The sequence below is a fragment of the Anopheles stephensi genome, chromosome 3 (assembly GCF_013141755.1).
Source record: "Anopheles stephensi strain Indian chromosome 3, UCI_ANSTEP_V1.0, whole genome shotgun sequence".
Taxonomy (NCBI): Eukaryota; Metazoa; Arthropoda; class Insecta; order Diptera; family Culicidae; genus Anopheles; species Anopheles stephensi.
The window spans coordinates 19,950,403-19,970,460 of NC_050203.1; the positions used below are offsets into that span (position 1 = coordinate 19,950,403).

The 20,058-nt window shown below is 48.6% G+C and overlaps 6 protein-coding genes across 6 annotated transcripts; 2 read left to right on the plus strand and 4 right to left on the minus strand.

Annotated features, from left to right (window-relative positions):
* Window positions 1-893: 893 nt before the first annotated feature.
* LOC118512755 (brachyurin-like) lies at window positions 894-4,592 on the plus strand. Its single transcript, XM_036057645.1, has 2 exons — window positions 894-1,781; window positions 4,497-4,592. The coding sequence occupies exons 1-2, from the start codon at window positions 924-926 to the stop codon at window positions 4,539-4,541; spliced, it is 903 nt and encodes a 300-aa protein (XP_035913538.1). The 5' UTR covers window positions 894-923; the 3' UTR covers window positions 4,542-4,592.
* Window positions 3,612-19,531, plus strand: LOC118512753 (brachyurin-like). The gene is made up of 2 exons (XM_036057643.1): window positions 3,612-3,698; window positions 18,655-19,531. The coding sequence occupies exons 1-2, from the start codon at window positions 3,639-3,641 to the stop codon at window positions 19,492-19,494; spliced, it is 900 nt and encodes a 299-aa protein (XP_035913536.1). The 5' UTR covers window positions 3,612-3,638; the 3' UTR covers window positions 19,495-19,531.
* On the minus strand, window positions 5,612-6,601 carry LOC118512756 (brachyurin-like). Its single transcript, XM_036057646.1, has one exon. The coding sequence runs from the start codon at window positions 6,578-6,580 to the stop codon at window positions 5,681-5,683; it is 900 nt and encodes a 299-aa protein (XP_035913539.1). The 5' UTR covers window positions 6,581-6,601; the 3' UTR covers window positions 5,612-5,680.
* On the minus strand, window positions 11,916-12,839 carry LOC118512754 (brachyurin-like). Its single transcript, XM_036057644.1, has one exon. It carries the CDS (start codon window positions 12,837-12,839, stop codon window positions 11,916-11,918), a length of 924 nt encoding a protein of 307 aa, XP_035913537.1.
* On the minus strand, window positions 14,046-15,012 carry LOC118512757 (brachyurin-like). The gene has a single exon (XM_036057647.1). It carries the CDS (start codon window positions 14,984-14,986, stop codon window positions 14,087-14,089), a length of 900 nt encoding a protein of 299 aa, XP_035913540.1. The 5' UTR covers window positions 14,987-15,012; the 3' UTR covers window positions 14,046-14,086.
* Window positions 16,401-17,372, minus strand: LOC118512758 (brachyurin-like). Its single transcript, XM_036057648.1, has one exon. The coding sequence runs from the start codon at window positions 17,339-17,341 to the stop codon at window positions 16,445-16,447; it is 897 nt and encodes a 298-aa protein (XP_035913541.1). The 5' UTR covers window positions 17,342-17,372; the 3' UTR covers window positions 16,401-16,444.
* Window positions 19,532-20,058: the final 527 nt, after the last annotated feature.

The following is a 20,058-nucleotide window of genomic DNA, read 5'->3' on the forward strand; positions in this document are numbered from 1 at the left end:
TCCAGAACTGCCTGAATAAGAAGCTGGAAGATTTCGAGAGGAAGGATTTAGTTAAACCCACGGAAAAAACGACCTACACGACGTCTACGACGAACCCACTAACGTCCATCTAAGGAAGTCTGATGCGACGTTATCGTTAGCAGTTCCGAACGACCTAGTCCGTAAATTCCTCACACACCGTTAATGAGAATACAATGAACCGAACGGTAGGACGGTAGACGTCGATCGAACGCGTGCGCTTCACAGGACGTCGGCCACTAGTCGATAAGGCCGGGAAGCAATTACACACTGCGGGCTGATAATTTCGTAACCGACTGAAATTACGCTTCAACAGCCCCAGCACAAACACGGGGTACAATTAAAACTGAAGTATCCCCTAAAATAGGTAGATTTAGCGGCTAATCCCCCCATTTCTATGATTTTTTTGATGATATGGAATCAAAACAAAAAGGGCTACGATAAGGCAGGCGTTCTCTCACGATATTAGTCTTATCAATGTGGCAGCAAGCGTGGGATTGTTTAATGGCTGCAGTTTATTGTAGTACAAGCGTTGCGAATTGTTATCGACCGGCCGGCCTAAATCTACGCTAATGAGTAATTTTGGCAAGGTATCTGCGGGTAAAGCAGATTAGACCAGACGTTGATAGAAAGTGTAAGCTTTTTGGCAAGGCGGCTTATCGCCGGAGCCCTTACCGCTTGGTATGCATTTTGCAAATTGGTAGCGCATGCAGCCGTGCTGGGGATTTCCTTCTTTACACCGACCTGTTTTCTTGCGCTATTCCCCGCTTATCGTGACGCGTTTTGTAAGCGCAAACTTTGTGTCCTTTCCTGATTATCGGATGATTTTTGCACGTTCCCAGTGCCCAGGTTTTTGGTATAAAAAGTAGCGACGCGTGCCTTGTGGTACATCATTGTGCGTCAAGATGAAAACCTTCGTGCTACTAGTAGGTCTGTTGGCCGTTGCCAGCGCCGAATGGATCGATATCGATTGGTCCACGGTGCGCCCGATCGAGGAGTTCGATCACTACTGGGCCCGTCTGCCGGCGGATATGCAGAAGTACCGTCAGATGCTGCCGTCCCACCGCATCGTCAACGGCCAGGAGGCGACGCCCGGTCAGTTCCCGTACCAGATCGCTCTGCTGAGCGAGTTCTTGACCGGAACCGGTCTGTGCGGAGGTACCGTCTTGACCAACAACTTTATCCTGACTGCTGCTCACTGCGTCGTGTCCGGTACCACGACTCTGGCCCGCGGTGGTACTGCCATCATGGGTGCCCACAACCGTGCCGTCCAGGAGACTACCCAGCAGCGCATCCGCTTCTCGACCGGAGGCATCGTCCGCCATCCGCAGTACAGTCCGACCAACATCCGTAACGATATTGCCGTCGTGCGTCTGGATGGTACGATCACCTTCAACACCCGCGTGCAGCCGGCTCGTCTGCCAGCTCGCTCGGACTCGCGCCAGTTCGGTGGATTCACCGGCACTGTGTCCGGATTCGGACGTACGTCCGACGGCAGCCAGGCTACCTCCAATGTGGTCAGGTTCGCCAGAAATCCGGTCATGACCAACGCTGACTGTATCGCTCGCTGGAACACTGCCCTGATTCAGCCCCAGAACGTGTGCCTGAGCGGTGAGGGAGGTCGCTCGTCGTGCAACGGTGACTCGGGTGGCCCACTCACCGTCCAGGACGGTGGAAGCCTTCAGATCGGTGTTGTGTCGTTCGGATCTGCTGCCGGTTGCTCGATCGGTATGCCGTCGGTGTACGCCCGCGTATCGTTCTTCCTGGGATGGATCGAGGCCAACTCGGACTTCACTGCTCGCCCTTAATTTCGTAGAAAGTATTATGTGTTACAATAAAACGGACTAAATCAAATGCATTATTTGCTCCAAAAGAGTTGTGTCAAGTGCTTGGTAACAACTGTGGTACAAGGTAAACGTGTCAAACAAGCGTCAGAGCTTTAAAACCGCTCTGGACAACTTAACAGCCGGCTGTAGCCGTACTTACAGTGCGATGGCACTGTGGTACAGATGAGAGCGGTGTCGGTCGTCACATGACATGACCCGGTGTTCAAATCCCGTAGAGATGACTGACTATCTAACTTCTTGGTACCAATAGGTCTAGAAATCCAGAAATAGCAGACATAACCTAAGTGGCGTCAGGTTAAGTCACGAAGAAGAAGTCGATGCTGCACTCACATGTGCTCTGTCTTCTGCAGACAGATGAGAGTCAGATTTTACGACCGGGGTTCAAATCCCATCCAGACCGCCTCCCCGTACGTAAGGCTGACTAATTTGCTACGGGTGTAATCAAGTCACAGAGAGCCAAAAAATGGCAGGCCGAGACCTCTCCGGGTTTTAGGGCCAAGGAAGAAGAAGAATGATTTTTAGAAGCTTTGAGACCTCATTCGTTTCTTCGAGAGTCTCAGTAGAGACTGCCCATGTCGAAGCAAGTTGTACATAAACCTTTTCTCCAAGCGAAGATTTTCAAGAGGGTCCTTTACTGATGTGATTTTTTGACATAAAAAGCAGCAGGAAGTTGCGGTTTCTTCAAGTAATATCATGCAAAGAAGGATGTGGTTTATGGTATTCTGTGTCAAGAGATCAGCTCCGAAAAACCAATTTTCGAAACATACATTATTAGCGCCAACCGATAAGTTCTTTTCAAATGGTATTCACAGTCGCTAAGATATGCTAAACTAGCTTCGTTTTGTTAAGAAAAAAGTTCAATAACCTACCTCAATTATCACGTTCCACACAATGCTTGACCGAGTCGACTCGATCTGCACCTCAGCGCCATCTCTCGGTGTTCGTGCGTGTACTAATAACTTCGGAGAAGCGCAAACTGAGCCTGAAACATAGCCATCCCCGACTGTGTTATCTACAGTGTGGAATATTTCTATCCCACTACATGCTTAACGCTTAGCTTAAGCCAATTAATCCAGGCCGCCGTTAAAAAGCTACGATAACAGCAAATGTCTGTCCCCGCTTTTGCTTTGCTTTTTGGCGGAAAAAGTTTATTGCCATCGTAAACCAAAAAATAAAATAACAAACGATCCGCTAAAAAGTGGTAGCGTGATAAGGAAACTACTTGAAAACCTTACCTTCCTGGTGGCCACCGGTTTCTCACCGGCCCGGTGGGAAGAATTCCAATCTACACGCAATAAATCCTCCAATATCTCGAAGGTCCCTCAGGATCGTGAGACTGTGCGTAGGACGTGCGTGCACCAATACAACACTAGCTATGTAAAGCGATAACGTTATATTCTAGCACCATTATGTACTTCCAATTTGTGTAGGAAAATAGTCTAATCCAGGTGACGAAATTCGGACACCCGTTCGGGAGAAGGTAATCCAAGGCTCTGTCCAATAATGGACGGCAATAAAATGGTGATTTGGTCGGCGCGCTTGCCAATTCCCACACAACAACTTTTCTTCTCTTCGCCTAAGATAAGTCCATATCTTATCGATGCTGTGGGAAGTAATCGATCCGCCACGCACTTTTTCCCGTAACTCGATGGCTTAGGTCGCGATTGCAGGAAGTAACTATCGGTGTTAATTGGATAAGAATTGTATAGCAATTGAAGGTATATAAGCACCATGCCGTGCCCAATAGTTCACTTAACGTTGTGGTGTGTCAAGATGAAAACCTTCGCGCTTCTTGTGGGACTTCTGGCCGTTGCCAGCGCCGAATGGATCGATATCGATTGGTCGAAGGTTCGACCGATCGAGGAGTTCGATCACTACTGGGAGCGTCTGCCGGCGGAGATGCAGATCTACCGTAAGATGCTGCCGTCCCACCGTATCGTCAACGGCCAGGAGGCAACGCCCGGTCAGTTCCCGTACCAGATCGCTCTGCTGAGCGAGTTCTTGACCGGAACCGGTCTGTGCGGAGGATCCGTCTTGACCAACAACTACATCCTGACTGCTGCTCACTGCGTCGTGTCCGGTACGACGACTCTGGCCCGCGGTGGTACTGCCATCATGGGTGCCCACAACCGTAACGTCCAGGAGACTACCCAGCAGCGCATCCGTTTCTCGACTGGAGGCATCGTCCGCCATCCGCAGTACACGACCACCAACATCCGCAACGATATTGCTGTGGTGCGTCTGGATGCTCCGATCGTCTTCAACGCCCGCGTGCAGCCGGCTCGTCTGCCAGCTCGTTCGGACTCGCGCCAGTTCGGTGGATTCACCGGCACTGTGTCCGGATTTGGACGTACGTCGGACGGCAGCCAGGCTACCTCTGCTGTGGTCAGGTTCACCAGCAACCCGGTCATGACCAACGCTGACTGTATTGCTCGCTGGAACACTGCCCTGATCCAGCCACAGAACGTGTGCCTGAGCGGAGAGGGCGGTCGCTCGGCCTGCAACGGTGACTCCGGTGGTCCGCTGGCCGTCCAGGACGGTGGAAGCCTCCAGATCGGTGTTGTGTCGTTCGGATCTGCTGGCGGTTGCTCGATCGGTATGCCGTCAGTGTACGCCCGTGTGTCGTTCTTCCTGGGATGGATCGAGGCCAACTCGGACTTCGTTGCTCGTGCATAAATCGCTTCGCAAAAGGATAATGAATAAAAGTGACTAAAATTTACAATGTAATATTTTCTGGGTTCTTTGTTTGGTTTGTAGCTAGTTTAGACATACTTTAATAACAGTCTTCAAACTTTATTGGTTCCTTTAGCCTCGAAACAGTCAGGCGGAACAATCGATAGGGAGCTTAAAAGTTCTGACGGAATAAGTTTGCATTTAAAAATGTATTGCATACTTTTAGGCGTGCTTTAGTAAGATTTCGACAAGGTGGGACCTTCTCTAGGTCACTTGCCTATTCCGAGGGACCTAGTCCGAGGGGTCTAGCCCTTGGGTCCTAGTGCAAAGAGGCTAATCGAAGGGTTCTATTCAAAGGGGCCTAGTCCAAGGGCCCTATTCCAAAGGTCTATACCAAGGGATGTATCTCAAGAGGCCTAATCGAAGGGACCTAGTCCAAGGATCCTAGTCCAAGGGGCCTCCTCGAAAGGGCCTATTCCAAGGAGCCTCGTTCAAGGGACATATTCCAACGGACTATATCAAGTGGTCTTACCAAGGTCGCAAGCTACCTAGTCCAAGCAGCTGCTCGCTTACATTTAAGAGACGAGGCCTTCCGATAGCTCCGCGCTCGCTGCTAGCGAAGAGCTTCAAGAGGTCAAAGAGCTACCTCGTGAGGATGAAGAGCTCGAAGAGTGCGAAGAGCTACTTTGTGAGGTCAGTGCTTCATGGTGGGGGCAGAGTGATAAAATCTTCCTTCTCTCTTTCTCGCTCTCTCTCATTGACATGAGCCTTTGCTTCTCCGCCTCACTCATTTTGAAAAAGCCGTTAAAGATGGCGAATCCGTTCTGCTAGTGAAAAACTACTCTTTGCAATAGAAGAGCACATATCTTTCAATTCATCAAAGTAAGGCCACCTGGTAGCTCTCAAGCTCCCAACAACCCAACACGAAATACAACCAAATTCCCATCGGTTTAACTGACCTGCTCATAGCTTTAGATTGTAACAGCTATTGCATACTTTTCGGTATTTTGAATCCAGGAGGAAAATTGTTCCATTCAACATCACAATAGAATGAGCAGCACAATTTTAGACAATTCCATTTAGAGGCTAAGCTTTTATTTACATGTTACCCTTAAGCAACTCATATCGCAGATCATTCAGATTTAAGCAGTCGCGACAAAGTCCGAGTTGGCCTCAATCCATCCCAGGAAGAACGACACACGGGCGTACACCGACGGCATACCGACGGCACAACCAGCAGCAGATCCGAACGACACAACACCGATCTGGAGGCTTCCACCTTCCTGAACGGCCAGCGGACCACCGGAGTCACCGTTGCAGGCCGAGCGACCACCCTCTCCGCTCAGGCACACGTTCTGAGGTTCGATCAGCACAGCGTTCCAGCTGGCAATACAGTCTGCGTTGGTCATGATCGGGTTGGTCGTGAACATCACGACATTCGAGGTGGCCTGGCTAGCATCGGACGTACGTCCGAATCCGGACACGGTTCCAAGGAATCCTCCGAACTGGCGAGAGTCCGAACGGGCGGGCAGACGCACTGGCTGCACGCGGGCGTTGAAGACGATTGGAGCATCCAGACGCACCAAGGCAATATCGTTACGGATGTTGGCTGAGGTGTAGAAGGGGTGGGGAATGACTCCCGGGCCCGAGAACCGGATGCGCTGCTGGGTTGGTTCTACGGTGCTGCGATCATGGGCACCGATGATGGCAGTACCACCGGACGCCAGAATACCGGCCGTTCCGACAACGCAGTGAGCAGCAGTCAGGATGAAGTTGTTGGTGAGGACCGAACCTCCGCACAGGCCGCTCGTGATCACGAACTCACTCAGCAGAGCGATCTGGTACGGGAACTGACCGGGTGTCGCCTCCTGGCCGTTGACGATACGGTGCGACGGAAGCATCTTACGGTAGATCTGCATCTCCGCCGGCAGACGCTCCCAGTAGTGATCGAACTCCTCGATCGGTCGAACCTTCGACCAGTCGATGTCGATGTTGGCGCTGGCCGCGGCAAACAGAGCTACTAGAAGCACGAACGATTTCATCTTGACACTGGATACGGTACGTTCTGGCCTGACCTTCTTATATACTAAACGTCGCAGCCCAACGGATGTTGGCTGGTTGTGTGATAGCTCCTTATCACACAAGCGTAATCTCGGATCGGTCTTTCCAATGACAATTATCGGCGGTAAATCCAATCGGGTGTGCAGCATTTCGTTACCTGCAGTCGCATCCAACGTGCTAACTCAATGACGTTACCTTATTATACTTAACTCACCTCTCGGTCCAGGGTCAGGACTTGAATCCCATCGGGACCGACGGACTATCCAACTACGTGGTATAAATGAGTTTGGGAAACCATAAGATGGCCGTCATGACGTAGCCGGGCGTGAAGCCAGGAATAAGCAACTAATCGATTCTTCTTCTCAGCAATATCCTACCATTCAAGGGTACCCGCTAGGTCATCGCCTGCTCATGACCTACAGCCCAAAATCAACAACACTTAGCATAATACGTATTGATGAAGCAATCCTGCAGTTTGCATCATCATGATTTACTGGCCCTCATAATCTAATTATCAATGCTTCCGATTAGATACAAAGCCTGTAGAGCCGCCGACCCACTCTTTCGCAGAACGCGCCGTTAGGGCTGCGAACGAACAAACCTATCTCAAAAATAACCCGACACACGTAAAAATAAGCTTAGCCATAGACGGGAAACCCCTGATTGCGTTCTGGCTGATCGGGTGCGGTAGCAAAGCGACACACAACAAGGAACGATGATAAAAATATGCTTACCGAATCCAGCTGATTAGCCGTCCGCCACCATATCGGCGGTCTTGAATGGATACTGGTGGTTCATTGACGCACCATCGTGATGGTTTTATTGGAGGTAGTAACATGATGCAGCACTGATTTGGGAACACCGATAATTGCTACTAATACGTCGATAGGTGTACTTGGTGTTTTTTTTCTCTTTTGGGGAAGGTCTCGCCTTAATCTGGTGAGCAGCTGTTGATAGTATGCCGCTGCTGACAGTCCCCATGCGTATGGCGAAAATATATGGGTTTTTCTTGTTTGTTTACGTTGACTTCTGGAGAGTGTTTAAAGTTGTTACAACCTCCTAGAATACAGAAGGTCATCCAAATTCTTTAAAAAAATATCTCACAATGCACCCTCGGCCAATCAATCGTACGCAGAACTCTGCTTTAACCTTTCTTTTAGATTTCACGACCTAGCTTCAGGCCTTGCCTGATAATAGTAATGAAATAGCCTACTAGACTTAGGTTTATCGCGTAGCCTGTTTATCAGACCTTGCTACCGGGGGCTGGTCCCCGGTGATGAGATTCGATCTACGACCTTCACAATATTGGATATAACGACGCTGTTCAGCTCATGATCAAGGACATTAGGAGCTCTTGAGAGTTGGAGTTGTTGAGCAATAGTTACTTACTTATCGGGCGCTACAACTGCTTCGTGGTCTTGGCCTGCTGCCTTGAATCTTCGATACCGTTCACGGTCCAGCGCCTTCGTCTGCCATTCGATTATCCCGGCCGTTCTGGCGAACGCAGCAACGTCATCACTCCATCTCAATTTGGGTCCCTTAGTCCGAGTGGCCGGTCTAAAACGGACCTTACCGGCTGAGTTGTCCGGTATCATTCTGCTGACATGATCAGACCACCGGAACTGCACGATGGTGAGATCACCGTTCAGCTCGAAAGACTCGTCATAATAGCGGCTCCACACTCAACCACACAATATTTAGAACTACACTCGATAGTTGATGGATGCCTCCAGCTTCTTCTTGTCAAAAACCCGAACACACTGGGGTGAATCAAGCCCCTTGGGGGATGAAAGCACCTAAGCAGACGAGGCCCTTCAAGGAATTTGGGTACTTCTAAATTGTCCAAGCTCCCAGGATTGACCCTCCCGAGCAGTTCACAGGAAGATATCCCTTAGGGCCACATGAAACCTCGAACTCCCCAGCATATGTTTAGAATGCTTATACTATAATATTATTAAAACACAGTATTTTAATACGAAAGTTAAAACGTAAATGTCAACCAACTTATCTAATCAGTACACTTAGGACACTTAGCACGTGACGTCGTGCTCAAAACGATAGTGCCAAGATCCTTATTAATAAACTTTGTGTGATAATTACTTGGTTCGATTTACGTGACAGATTACTAATCGAACCCCTTTTGCTACCTACAAGACATGGTATGCGGCAGAAGTCTTCTACTAAACCACTCACGATCGACTGTCGTCATCACAAAATCGTTAATGTTTCTGCCGGACACCGTAACGCTATCACTCCATATCATTTTGGGCCTGATCTTTCCAACTAGACCTTAGACTCTCTCTCTTTCTTCTCGGCCTAACGACCTTTTACTCGTAGGTCATGGCAGCCATTTCTGGCTTACTAGACTTAAAGATACCACTTAGTTGGATAGGCAGTCATCAATATAGGGGAACGGTTCGGATGGGATTTGAACCACGGTCCTACCTTATGAAGCCCGGCGCCGTTGTCGCCTGTATAAACAAGTAGACCCGAAACTTAGTATCTTTAAAAAAAAATTACTCAAGGTTGTCCGGCACCATTCTTATGACATACCTGTACTGCTGGAGCTCAAGTCAGCACAATGGCAAAGTCATACAGCTCGTCATCGTATCAGCTTCTTCAATGTCCTTCCACACACACACACACGCAGGAAAAAATCCTGCCGAGTATATCCTCGAAGGCGTTCACGCTCCATCGCCGTCTTCTGCCAATCCATTATCCCGGCCATTCTAGCGGACGCATCAACGCCATCGCTCCATCTCAATTTGAGCCTACCACGCCCCCTCAGTCCATGTTGACAACCTAAAAGGACTTTACGAGCTGAGTTGTCCGGTCATGAGAATGAGACATGATCAGCCCACCGGAGCTTGGCAGGTCTAATTCGCAGCATTGCCCTGCATGTTACTGTGGTACCAACTGGTCAACTATAGCTCTCATAGTGACTTGCGATCGTGAGTAAAGCACCAGGATAACTGCTGTCATCACATTACTTTAAACCGTATCAACAAAAAAAAAGCTAGATTACGCTTATCAAGCGATCGATGACCCCGTACTTCTTAATTACCTTATATTTCACTCCGTATTCCGCACACACTGGACGTGCGCTCGTTCGTGCGGTGTATACCACGAACAGTCAATCGGATTGCCCTGCATTACCAGACGCGATACATTAGCTGACGTACCGTTCACATCGAATTCGGCAATGCGGTTAGCTGTGGCATCGATCTGGACCGACTGTACCGGTATGGACGGCAAGTTTAACGCTGTTAGATTGTTATGGTCTAGATCAATGATTTGTAGATTTGCTGGAAAGCGTTCGGTGGTCATCGTTACCGATGTAAGGCTATTGTATGAGAGCGTTAAACTAATAAGGCTGTCCATGCCCGCTAGGGCTTCGATGGTAAAGTTGTTCAACTCATTTTTAACTGCCGTTATGACCGTTAGGTTCGTAAAGTGATTCATACAGTTTGGAAACATTGCCAGGCGGTTACTGCTGATCCAAAGTATGGATAGAAGCGGCAGATGCCAATCGCAGAAGCTTAGATGACTTAGCCGGTTGCTGTTTAGGTCAAGCTTGTACAGCGCTTGCTGAACCATTGGACCGGTAACCGATGTTAGCCTATTGCTGGCAAGATACAGATGTTCCAGCCTGACGAAGCTGCGAAACAGTGTCAGGTCGATCGTAACTATCCGATTCCGTGACAGCAACAGCGAGGTAAGGGAATCGTACACGCTGCATTGCCTGGTGGCACTATTGACAACGTACCGTATTTCGTTCTCCTTCAAAATGAGCAAATCCAAGCGCCCGTTATCGCACACAGCGGCCAAATCTAGTTCGCGCAATTTGCACTTCCATATTTTTAACAGCGCTAATGATCGGGCCTGCTTCACGGTGCGCGGAACATGCACTAGATCGCATTGTGTAATTACCAGCTGTCTAATGGTGCTGCTCGGCTCGATATCCATCCGGCTCAGGCTGGATGAATCGACCGACAGGCACCGAAGCGACCGTGGTACACTGATCCAGCTGATGCTGGCCGATTCTTTGATGTGTAAGCAACTGATCTGGTTGGGGACTTTCTGCAGCACCGAACGGTCCATGTGCTCCATCGGGATGTGTTTGAGCACCAGTTTACCGGGAAAGTTCGCAATGTACTGAAACGCGAAACTATCTTCGGGCGCCAGGTGTTCAATTTCACACAATACCTCCGTACAATACATTTTCATCGTGTCGATTCGATGTCCGGCATTCAACAGCATCAGCCACCTGCACGTAGAACGTTTGGTAATAATTTCACTTTAATTAATGATCCCTTTTTTAAGCGAGCACAGCAACACAATTCTCCTGGGAAGGGGGAATTCATATAACCCTACCATATCATCCAACGGCCCATGCCAGACGTCCGTTACAGTAGCGTTCCAATGTGTTACTGCCTACGTTCCTACTGATTACTACACTGTCACATTTTTGTGTCGATTTTTTTGTGCCTCGCTTTCTTTTTGCGATAATCAAGCCTTAATTTTCTCGATTTCGAAAATAAAGTTAGAATCAAAGCCCCAAACGAGCGGGTAAAGCATAAAGCGATAATAATAAGCGCGAGCTGCTTTCTTTCGGTGCGTTAGCTGGTGCTGCGGTGGTTGGTTTAGAATGCCATTAGCTGAAAATATGCGAAGCAACATTAAGTGCGGTTTTGTTTAGTTGATTTGTGCAGAATTTTTCCAGCACAATAGATGGTTTCACAGGTCGAACATCGAGCACGCGAAAAAATGCATTGCAACAGTCATACGCCTAAAGGTATGCAATCATTTGTACTAACTCACTTTTGTTTAAAGACAGTTCAGATTGGGTTTGAAAGGGGAACCAGCGTCAGTATGCTTAGAAGGTACTGCGTCTTCCTCTGGCAAGAAGATGCAGATGCCATCTATCGAACCCAGGAAAAGCCTCCTATTACTTAGCAACCTGAGGTCTGACTTTAATCAGAAAACAGAACCTTGTTGTAATGTTTTCATGAATTATTTTCTCACATTTATTTCCAACTATTTAAGGCGCAGCAGTAAAGTCCGAGTTGGCCTCTATGAAGTCCAGGAAGAACGACACACGGGCGTACACCGACGGCATACCGATGGCGCAACCGGCAGCAGATCCGAACGACACAATACCGATCTGGAGGCTTCCACCGTCCTGAACGGATGCCATCTATCGAACCCAGGAAAAGCCTCCTATTACTTAGCAACCTGAGGTCTGACTTTAATCAGAAAACAGAACCTTGTTGTAATGTTTTCATGAATTATTTTCTCACATTTATTTCCAACTATTTAAGGCGCAGCAGTAAAGTCCGAGTTGGCCTCTATGAAGTCCAGGAAGAACGACACACGGGCGTACACCGACGGCATACCGATGGCGCAACCGGCAGCAGATCCGAACGACACAATACCGATCTGGAGGCTTCCACCGTCCTGAACGGCCAGCGGACCACCGGAGTCACCGTTGCAGGCCGAGCGACCACCCTCACCATTCATGCACACGTTCTGGGGCTCGATCAGCACAGCGTTCCAGCTGGCAATACAGTCAGCGTTGGTCATGACCGGATTGCTGGTGAACATCACGACATTCGAGGTGGCCTGGCTAGCATCCGACGTACGTCCGAATCCGGACACGGTTCCGGTGAATCCTCCGAACTGGCGCGAGTCCGAGCGAGCTGGCAGACGAACCGGCTGAACACGGTCGTTGAAGACGATCGGGGAGTTCAGACGAACAACAGCGACGTCATTGCGGATGTTGGTCGGAGTGTATCCCGGGTGGGCAATGATTCCGGCGGTCGAGAAAGCAATGCGCTGCTGGGATGGCTCCACAACGCTGCGATCATGGGCACCGATGATGGCAGTACCTCCAAGGGCCGGAGTCGAAACACCGGTGATGACACAATGGGCAGCAGTCAGGATGTAGTTGTTGGTGAGGACCGATCCTCCGCACAGACCAGTACCGCCGGCAAAGTTACTCAACAGAGCGATCTGGTACGGGAACTGACCGGGCGTCGCCTCCTGGCCGTTGACGATACGGTGCGACGGTCTGGCATAGCGGTAGATCTGCAGCTCCGCCGGCAGACGGGCCCAGTAGTGATCGAACTCCTCGATCGGTCGAACCTTCGACCAGTCGATGTCGATGTTGGCGCTGACCGCCGCAAACAGGGCAACTAGAAGCACGAACGATTTCATCCTGACAACTGTGAGTGAAGCCATCGATGCAGAGGTTCGTTCTTTTATAGGCACTCGAGGAAGTAGCGTGATAGATTAGAAATATTTTGCCTGTTCATCAGTATTTGCAATGTTTGGCATATATCTATCTGCTGGGTAATTCCCGACGGGCTTCATCGCTCATCGCACCGGTACGCATTACGAGCCAAAATTCACCTTCCGATAGCGTCACGAAAAAGGTGAGCTGGAAATACCGACGGCAGGTAAGTGCCGGGTGTTTAAGGATAAGCTTAAATTAGATTTAAACTATTATACACGCGCTGTGGAGATGGTGGAATGATTGGGAGTGTACAAAGTCATCGGATTAAGTCATAAACACACATAATGGAAGCGCAATCGTAAGCTGTTGTGTCCTTCTTGGAGAGACATCGTCGCCATCAATGTATGCCAGTTAAGATGAGCTATTTTTCCGACCCGTTTCTGCATTATAACACAGTTCGTATTACTTTCCGTCCAAGCATTCCCCTGCGCATGCATGTCTCAGCTATTTAGAAGTATTCTCAGGGACAATCAAGCAGTCCATTAAGAATTCACCGACATAGGCTGTGAGGCATGCGCATCACAGGTCTGGGTTCTGACGTACAGATGGCGCTGTTGTATTATGATGACAAATTTCACCAAAACTTCAGACATCGTAGTCACAGGAGTCTAACTCGATGAAATGCATTTCCTGAAACTGCCAACTCCATCACAGTTCAGCTAGACAAAAGAGGGATAAGACAGTAGGGCTGAACGACGAACAATTTACGAGTCCGAGTTGAGGACAAATTTCAACACACCATGTCCATTTTTGTCGATCATAGACCACGACCAACTGGAGGTAGATCGCGCTAAAGAATATTTCATTTAGACGCATGTCTATTTAATACAACCAAAAGAGAGTTTAGGCGATAGAACTTAAAGTACTTCAGGATGCAGTCAGCAGCATTAGTGGGGCATCTATAATCATCATCAGTATAATAGAAGTGTCAGAAAAAAGTACAACTGTTGTTAGGTTCTCTCTCTCTCTCTCTCTCTCTTTCTCTCTCTCTCATTTATGACTTCCTTAACATACATTATGCTTAGCTGCATAATCCCGTACCTCGCATTAACTAATCCTTCGGAGGAGATTTGTTGAGACTGGTTCTTTCATGTGGACCCGAATGGTTCGTACTATAAGAGCTCAAGGCAAATAATTCCCAATACACAATGTTTTTGCATACATTAAATCCAGTGCTTATATTTGCAACATCTTAAGGGGCGGCAGTGAAGTCCGAGTTGGCCTCGATCCAGTCCAGGAAGAACGACACACGGGCGTACACCGACGGCATACCGACGGCACAACCAGCAGCAGATCCGAACGACACAACACCGATCTGGAGGCTTCCACCTTCCTGAACAGCCAGCGGGCCACCGGAGTCACCGTTGCACGACGAGCGACCACCGGCCGCGCTCAGGCACACATTCTGGGGCTCGATCAGCACAGCGTTCCAGCTAGCAATACAGTCAGCGTTGGTCATGACCGGGTTGCTGGTGTACATCACGACATTCGAGGTAGCCTGGCTAGCATCCGACGTACGTCCGAATCCGGACACGGTTCCGGTGAAGCCTCCGAACTGACGAGAGTCCGAGCGAGCTGGCAGACGGATAGGCTGAACACGGTCGTTGAAGACGATCGGGGAGTTCAGGCGAACCACGGCAATATCGTTACGGATGTTGGTCGGAGTGTATCCCGGGTGGGCAATGATACCGGCGGTCGAGAAAGCAATGCGCTGCTGGGATGGCTCCACAACGGCACGGTTGTGAGCACCGATGATGGCAGTACCTCCAAGAGCCGGAGTCGAAACACCGGTGATGACACAATGTGCAGCAGTCAGGATGTAGTTGTTGGTGAGGACCGAACCTCCGCACAGACCAGTACCGCCGGCAAAGTTACTCAGCAGAGCGATCTGGTACGGGAACTGACCGGGCGTCGCTTCCTGGCCGTTGACGATGCGGTGGGAAGGAAGCAACTGGCGGTACTTCTGCATCGCCGCCGGCAGACGGGCCCAGTAGTGATCGAACTCCTCGATCGGTCGAACCTTCGACCAGTCGATGTCGATGTTGGCGCTGACCGCCGCAAACAGGGCTACTAGACGCACGAACGATTTCATCCTGGCAAACACTGACTGAACGCATCGGTAAAGAAACGACGCTTTTATAGGACCACGGAAAAGAGTCGCTCCAGATTAGAAACCCTTTCTGTCCATAACACGCAATGTATCGAAAAGAGTTTTCTTCTGGGAAATTCCGTTTACCTGTGGGTAACGCTACTCATCGTTACGCACAGCTATCATTTCCTGATAAGGGAAGGAAAAAATTGACCTGGAAATACCGCCAGTTGTTGATACTGGCGCTGTGAGTAATCGCGATCATTTTAGAGAAGATAAAAATAGATTAAAACTGTTATACACTCGCACGATGATTGTTGCAAGCAAGAGGTACGTGTCCTACGGAAGCAACTTACCGACGCGTAAACATTTGATATAAATAGCAGCAGCAGTTACATCAGCTAGCGATGGTAGCCCTGTCGCACCTATCAAGCTTGTAGGGCCAATCGAGCCACGTTTTGTTGCAGGCTTATCACTCACCAACTTTAACATCGCTCAGCGCTCTATCAGGTGAAGAATAAGCCTTATGGATGCTATTTTTAACATTTTAGCACACATCAAGACTAACACACCAACAAGGACTACAGTCCCCGGCAAGTTAGGAATTTTCTACTCAGAGATCAAACGATTAAGTGTACTGTCATTGTTCAACAAGTCGTCGCCATCATCGTCCTTACTACAATCCACTTATCCACTCAAGTTATAACGGCTGTAACGCTTTGTAACGCCTTTCAACACTGTTATCTGCTCATTTTTGTTCGTGTACCTTTCAGTGTGAACATGTGTTTGTAAACGCGTAAGCTTAAGCGTAGGTATGTCTTGTTTCAATGCATGATAGAACTCTGGGTCTGTCTGTTACTACCACGCCCACTACATTCAGATGGAAAACTTAATCATACCACCTCCTCCACCACGATTAGCCATCTTTTTAACCGAGCGATTGTGCTACTGAGATCGTTAGACGTGCGGTATAGCTGTTCATGTTTTTCCAGCTCAATTAATAGAACATCGGACCGCATGGTTTTCTGCACAGTTCTGTCATTTATTTTTTCAACAATACTTAAAGTATAATGATAATAAGTCGATAATTTGTCAATACGGCGTCAAGCCGTCCAACTAGAAATATAAATAAATAATAAGTCGATAATAGTTTTTGCCAAAAAATAGTTCCATAATTTATGCACCACATTCAATGCCATTTAAAAACTCCCAACACCCTGAAGATAATGTAACAAGGAGTCAGATGACAAAGAAATTGATATCAAAAAGATTGACCACTCAGTGAGATCAGCTCTCATCACCGGTAGTAATGCTATTACATTAGGTGTCTGAAAAGTTTCCAAACCATTGTGACACGTTTTTGTGAGATCACTACTGTCTTTCTTCCTTGATAAATCAACTATAATACACAGTGAAATTTTTGTTTCAAAAAAAAAATTTTTTGTCTATATTGTTCACATCTTAAGGGGCAGCAGTGAAGTCCGAGTTGGCCTCGATCCAGTCCAGGAAGAACGACACACGGGCGTACACCGACGGCATACCGATCGAGCAACCGGCAGCAGATCCGAACGACACAACACCGATCTGGAGGCTTCCACCGTCCTGGACGGCCAGCGGACCACCGGAGTCACCGTTGCACGACGAGCGACCACCATCTCCGCTCAGGCACACGTTCTGGGGCTGGATCAGGGCAGTGTTCCAGCGAGCGATACAGTCAGCGTTGGTCATGACCGGGTTGCTGGTGAACATCACGACGTTCGAAGTAGAACCGGTATCGGTGGTACGACCGAATCCGGACACGGTTCCGGTGAATCCTCCGAACTGACGAGAGTCCGAGCGAGCTGGCAGACGGATAGGCTGAACACGATCGTTGAAGACGATAGGGGAGTTCAGACGCACCACGGCAATATCGTTACGGATGTTGGTCGGATTGTATCCCGGGTGGGCAATGATTCCGGCGGTCGAGAAAGAAATGCGCTGCTGGGATGGCTCCACAACGACACGGTTGTGAGCACCGATGATGGCAGTACCTCCAAGAGCCGGAGTCGAAACACCGGTGATGACACAATGGGCAGCAGTCAGGATGTAGTTGTTGGTGAGGACCGAACCTCCGCACAGACCAGTACCGCCGGCAAAGTTACTCAGCAGAGCGATCTGGTACGGGAACTGACCGGGCGTCGCTTCCTGGCCGTTGACGATACGGTGCGACGGAAGCATCTTACGGTAGATCTGCAGCTCCGCCGGCAGACGGGCCCAGTAGTGATCGAACTCCTCGATCGGTCGAACCTTCGACCAGTCGATGTCGATGTTGGCGCTGACCGCCGCAAACAGGGCAACAAGAAGCACGACCGATTTCATCCTGACAGCTTTACTTTCGACTAACGCACTCTTGCGCACCCTTTTATACCAGCCTACGGAATCGTCTTATCGATCGCCAGATAATCCTGCCTGTGCATATCTGTCGATGGAACTGGCGGGCTGGATTAGGCAGGCGATATTCATCATGTTAAACCACTTTCCAGCACATGATAAGTTATTATCATGAAATAGGATGGGAAAAAACATACTGACGCAACGATGACTTGAACTTGGTCGGAGAATAATAACGCACACGCAATGATGCTTACTAAGCTGCGTATTGAGTGAATCCAGTATCGATATAGTGCTCGAATTTTCAAGACAAACGAAACTTATTTTCTTTTTTTTACTGCTACTACTACTACTACTGGAAATGGTCTGTGCTGCTGTAAAAGTAATCTCCATCAGCATTGTACTCAACAATGATCATATGAAGCTACAAGTTCCAAAAGCTCCCTAACGTCGCTCTTTTGCCAATTTCGGCGTTTATCGATCGCTGCTGGATGCTGGTAAGATGCCTTTGCCTGTAGCTTATATGGAGAGTGTCATGGAAAAGGAATTGTAAACTCTCTTAAAAAGATGATTGCGACAAGAATTTTCCATTCTCTTCTATGCAGCAGATAAGCAGCATCAAAGTGCTTGGAACTTTTAAAGAGCTTCTAAGCAGCTTCTTTAATGTGTTACAGAAATTGATAAAATTCATTAGAAAAAAAAACAGGAGCGATAGATGAACGAAGCAAAATAGTACAATTTCAAGGTGTTTCACGTGTGTTTTAGATGTTGTTTAGCCATCCATCTTCCGCTAGACCCTTTCCATGGTAAGGATATTCACGGCATTAGCTAAAGCACTTTTCGGGAATTTCACACGCTCGATCATCTGTTTCCCACCACACAGACGAGAAATCCAATGCTCCACTTAATTTATCACCCCATCCATTCGACCATTTATTATCGGGCCCGTTTATTTGGGCTTTAATCTAGGTTTAATCTTCCCCACCAAATATCATGCTTACTCATCAGCCCCGGTATTGATAGCCGGTATTTTCCGTATCAGTTTTCCCAAGCATTTTCAGAAAATTTTAAGTTCGAACGTAGCACAGTCCTACCGACTAAATCAGTTTGGAAATACCCAGCGGGGAGATGTTTTGAAGCAGCTCTTATCTAACCTGAAAGGTTTGTTATCTATCGCTGCACTTCTTGGGGTGCCTATAAAAGCGAAGCCTCTGCATCGTTGCCTTCACTCAGTGTTTGCCAGGATGAAATCGTTCGTGCTTCTAGTTGCCCTGTTTGCGGCGGTCAGCGCCAACATCGACATCGATTGGTCGAAGGTTCGACCGATCGAGGAGTTCGATCACTACTGGGCCCGTCTGCCGGCGGAGCTGCAGATCTACCGTAAGATGCTTCCGTCGCACCGTATCGTCAACGGCCAGGAAGCGACGCCCGGTCAGTTCCCGTACCAGATCGCTCTGCTGAGTAACTTTGCCGGCGGTACTGGTCTGTGCGGAGGTTCGGTCCTCACCAACAACTACATCCTGACTGCTGCCCATTGTGTCATCACCGGTGTTTCGACTCCGGCTCTTGGAGGTACTGCCATCATCGGTGCTCACAACCGTGTCGTTGTGGAGCCATCCCAGCAGCGCATTTCTTTCTCGACCGCCGGAATCATTGCCCACCCGGGATACAATCCGACCAACATCCGTAACGATATTGCCGTGGTGCGTCTGAACTCCCCTATCGTCTTCAACGATCGTGTTCAGCCTATCCGTCTGCCAGCTCGCTCGGACTCTCGTCAGTTCGGAGGATTCACCGGAACCGTGTCCGGATTCGGTCGTACCACCGATACCGGTTCTACTTCGAACGTCGTGATGTTCACCAGCAACCCGGTCATGACCAACGCTGACTGTATCGCTCGCTGGAACACTGCCCTGATTCAGCCCCAGAACGTGTGCCTGAGCGGAGATGGTGGTCGCTCGTCGTGCAACGGTGACTCCGGTGGCCCGCTCGCCGTCCAGGACGGTGGAAGCCTCCAGATTGGTGTTGTGTCGTTCGGATCTGCTGCCGGTTGCTCGATCGGTATGCCGTCGGTGTACGCCCGTGTGTCGTTCTTCCTGGACTGGATCGAGGCCAACTCGGACTTCACTGCTGCCCCTTAAGATATTTCAAATATAAGCAAAAATCTCTCTAAAAACAGTGCAATTTCTTATATTTATTTAGAGCATAAGGGGAAGGTTTAATTATAACGAGCTTATGATTCAAAAGTTGTATCGTTACTTCAATCAACTGCTCCATTACAACTTTGAAACCCCTGCATATAAGAATTGATTTGTAACTTTGCATAACGTTGGGCGTAAGCGGTTGATTTGCTGTTCAGACTGTTATAAACCATTACCAATTATGTTTCGATAAGCTTGTGATACTGATAAGGGTATGTGCTAAGGAAACTCATCTGATTTATACCTAGCACGTCATCCTAGATGTACATACGTCTGATGTCGTTCATCATACCTGCAATGCCAAGAAATTGGGAAGGTTAGGTGGATATCGGATTCCAGCTGCTATAAAACGTTCAACAACGCGAAGAGTTCGTTTCTCGCCTCCGTCCACTGTTTCAACAAAGGTTCGTATGAGCATTTTATCGTAAATTCGATTTAAGAATTTCAATTTCAAGATAAAAAGTAGAAGGTGGAACTTTTAGATAGTTACTTTATTATTCAATG